Here is a 3,027-nt window from a genome sequence, read left to right on the forward strand (position 1 = left end):
TGGCACCGGCACCGCGCCGGCACGGCCGGGTGGGACGTGGAGGGTTGGGAGGGGATGGGAAGGGGGAGTGGGGACGGCAGTGGGACACGACGGGGACGTGGATGGGGGGACGCTGACACGGACAAGGGGACGCGGAGACAGCGAGAGGAAGTGATGGGGACGCGGATAGGGGACGGGGACGCAGATGAGGGGACGTGACGGGGATGGGGGACGTGGATGGGGACAGAGGACATGGGCGCAGCGACGGGATGTGGGGACAACTGGAGGACATTAGAGATGGGGGACAAGGGGATGTGGACGGGAGGACGTTGACACAGACGTGGGGATGTGGGCACAGCAAGGGGATGTGACAGGGACAGGGACACGAGGACATGGAAACAGCATGGGGCTGTGGACGGGGGCAGGGGGCATGGGGACAACGAGGGGACAGGGATGGGGAAAATGGAACAAAGAAAGGACACAGCAGGAATATGGGAACGGGACACAGTGGGGCCGCTGGGGTGCACAGGAGATGCAGTGGGAAGGGGACGGGGATGGGGACAGGGGTGGGGATGGGGACAGAGCCACACCGTGTCCAGTTGTAGGTGGGTGGGGGGTTGCCGTCCCCCAGGCAGGTGAGCGCAGCCCCCTCCATGCCCTCCGCCCACTCCTCTGTGTGCCCCAGTACCGACACATCAGACAGGTCTGCGGGGACAGCATGGGGACGTCAGGGGACGGGCGGGATGAGGTGACACTGCCTGACACGCGTCCCCCAGCCCCATGTGACCCACATCCCCAGGGTCCCCCAAGGCTTCTCCATCCCCAACGTCCCCATTGCCCCCCATGTCTCCCATTTCCCCCGTGCCCTACGTGTCCCTCAACAACACCCATGTCCCCAGCGTCCCCCAAATCTCCCATGCCCACTATGCCCCTCAACTGCTCCCTCAGTGTCGCCATGCCCCTAATGTCCCCACATCTCCACAGCCCAATGTCCCCATGTCCCCAATGTCTTCCATGCCCCCAACATTCCTCATGCCCATGTGTTCCTCAACAACACCCATGTCCCCAGTGCCCTCCATGCTCCCGTATCTCCTTGTCTCCAACATCTCCATGCCCTCAGTGTCCCCCAGCAACTCCCACATTCTCCATGTCCCCATGTCCCCAATGCTCTCCACATCTCCATGTCCCCACTGCCCCCCACTCCCCCCAGTGCCCTCCATGCCCCCCATAGTCCCTTTGTCCCCAGCATTCCCCATGGTACCCCAGCACCCCTCATGTCCCTGTGTCCCCCAATGCCCTCCAGGTCCCCCATGGTCCCCTTGTCCTCAACTTCCTCCATGGTCCCTCTGTGCCCCCTCATGTCCCCATGTCCCCAGTCCCTCCATGTCCCCACATCCCCAATGCCCTCTACGTCCTCCCATGGTCTCAGTGTCCCCAGTGTCCCCCCACGGTCCCCAGTGCCCTCCATATTCCCATGCCCCCAATGCCCTCCATGTCCCCCCACGGTCCCAGGGTCCCCAGCATCCCCCACGGTTCCCCACTGCCCCCCATGTCTCCATTTCCCCAGTCCCCCCATGTCCCCACATCCTCAATGTCCTCCACTCCCCCCAACACCCTCCACTCCCTGCACAGTCCCAATGTCCCCAACATCCCTCCACGGTCCCCCAGCGTCCCCACGTCCCCAGTGCCCTCACTCCCCCCATCACCCTCCACATCCCCCAAGGTCCCAATGTCCCCAACGTCCCCCCACAGACCCCCGGTGCCCCCACATCCCGGCGTCCCCCGTGCCGCACAGGCGACGCTCAGCTGGTGGGTGATCCTCTTCTCGTGGCGCAGCCCCGGATGTGCCACCACGCAGGTCAGGCTCTTCCCATTCATGCTGCGCCCCGGCACCACGAAGAACTCGCTGGTGACGGAGGCCGAGTGGTCGTGCTGGGACTGCCGCGTGGTGTTGGCGCCGCGCACCTCCGTCTCCCAGTGCACCGTGGGCACCGGGTTGCCCTCCGCTGTGCACGAGGCCGCCAGCGTCCGGCCCTGCCCCTCCTCCAGCGCCGGTCCCGGGTTCAGGATGGGCCAGCGGCGGCACTGCAGTGCCCACCACCACCGTGACCCCACGGCCGTCACCCAACATCCATCACTCCGTGCCCATCGCCGCGCTGCCCAACATCCCATCGTCGCCCCACGTCCCCCTGCCCATTTTTCCATCATCCCATGACCCCGCATTCGTCATGATCCCATTCCACACCTCCCCATCAGCCCGCACTCAATATCCCACTACTCACCAACCCACGATCCCGTTCCCATCACTACCCCATCATCCCATCACCCCACACCCACCACCCCATCACTGCCCATCACTCCATCACAGATCATGACCCCACTGCCCATCACCCCACACCCACCATCCTATGACCTCATTTCCCATCATAACCCCATCGTCCACCACTCCCTCACTCCTCTGCCCATCATCCTATCACCCCACATCCACCACAGCCCCATCACCCACCACCCCATTCCCATCACGATCCCATTGCCCATAACCCCACACCCGCAATCCCACGACCCCATTGGCCATCACCCCATCAACCCACATCCCTCACAACCCCATCACCCACCACCCCATCACTCCATTCCCATCATGACCCCACTGCCCACCACTCCATCACCCACCACCCCATCACCCCACACCCACCATCCCATCACCCCATTTCCCATCACGACCCCATTGCCCAATCATTCCACATCCCTCACAACCCCATCACCCACCACCCCATCACCCCATTCCCATCACGATCCCATTGCCCATAACCCCAACCCACCATCCCACGACCCCATTCCTATCATGATCCTATTGCCCACCATCCCATCACCCCACACCCACCATCACCCCAATCCCATCACAACCCCATCACCCACGGCCCCATCACTCCAACACCCCATCATTACCCCATCACCCACCATCCCATCACCCCATTCCCATCACGATCCCATTGCCCACCACCCCGTCACCCCACACCCACCACTGCCCCATGACCCACCGCCCCATCA

At 63.7% G+C, this 3,027-nt stretch overlaps 1 protein-coding gene across 1 annotated transcript in view; it reads right to left on the minus strand.

Moving 5' to 3' along the window:
* The window catches only part of LOC104916297 (nectin-4), a 9,975-nt gene extending 7,691 nt beyond the window's left edge, over window positions 1-2,284 (minus strand). Inside the window, exons 1-2 of the mRNA XM_019611272.1 lie at window positions 1,773-2,284; window positions 13-684 (exon numbers count right to left, since the gene is read on the minus strand). Of these exons, the coding sequence (XP_019466817.1) occupies window positions 13-684; window positions 1,773-2,202 (1,102 nt within the window). The 5' untranslated portion in view covers window positions 2,203-2,284. The remainder of the gene's footprint in view (window positions 1-12; window positions 685-1,772) is intronic.
* Window positions 2,285-3,027: the final 743 nt, after the last annotated feature.

The sequence above is a fragment of the Meleagris gallopavo genome, unplaced genomic scaffold, assembly GCF_000146605.3.
Source record: "Meleagris gallopavo isolate NT-WF06-2002-E0010 breed Aviagen turkey brand Nicholas breeding stock unplaced genomic scaffold, Turkey_5.1 ChrUn_random_7180001881244, whole genome shotgun sequence".
Taxonomy (NCBI): domain Eukaryota; kingdom Metazoa; phylum Chordata; class Aves; order Galliformes; family Phasianidae; genus Meleagris; species Meleagris gallopavo.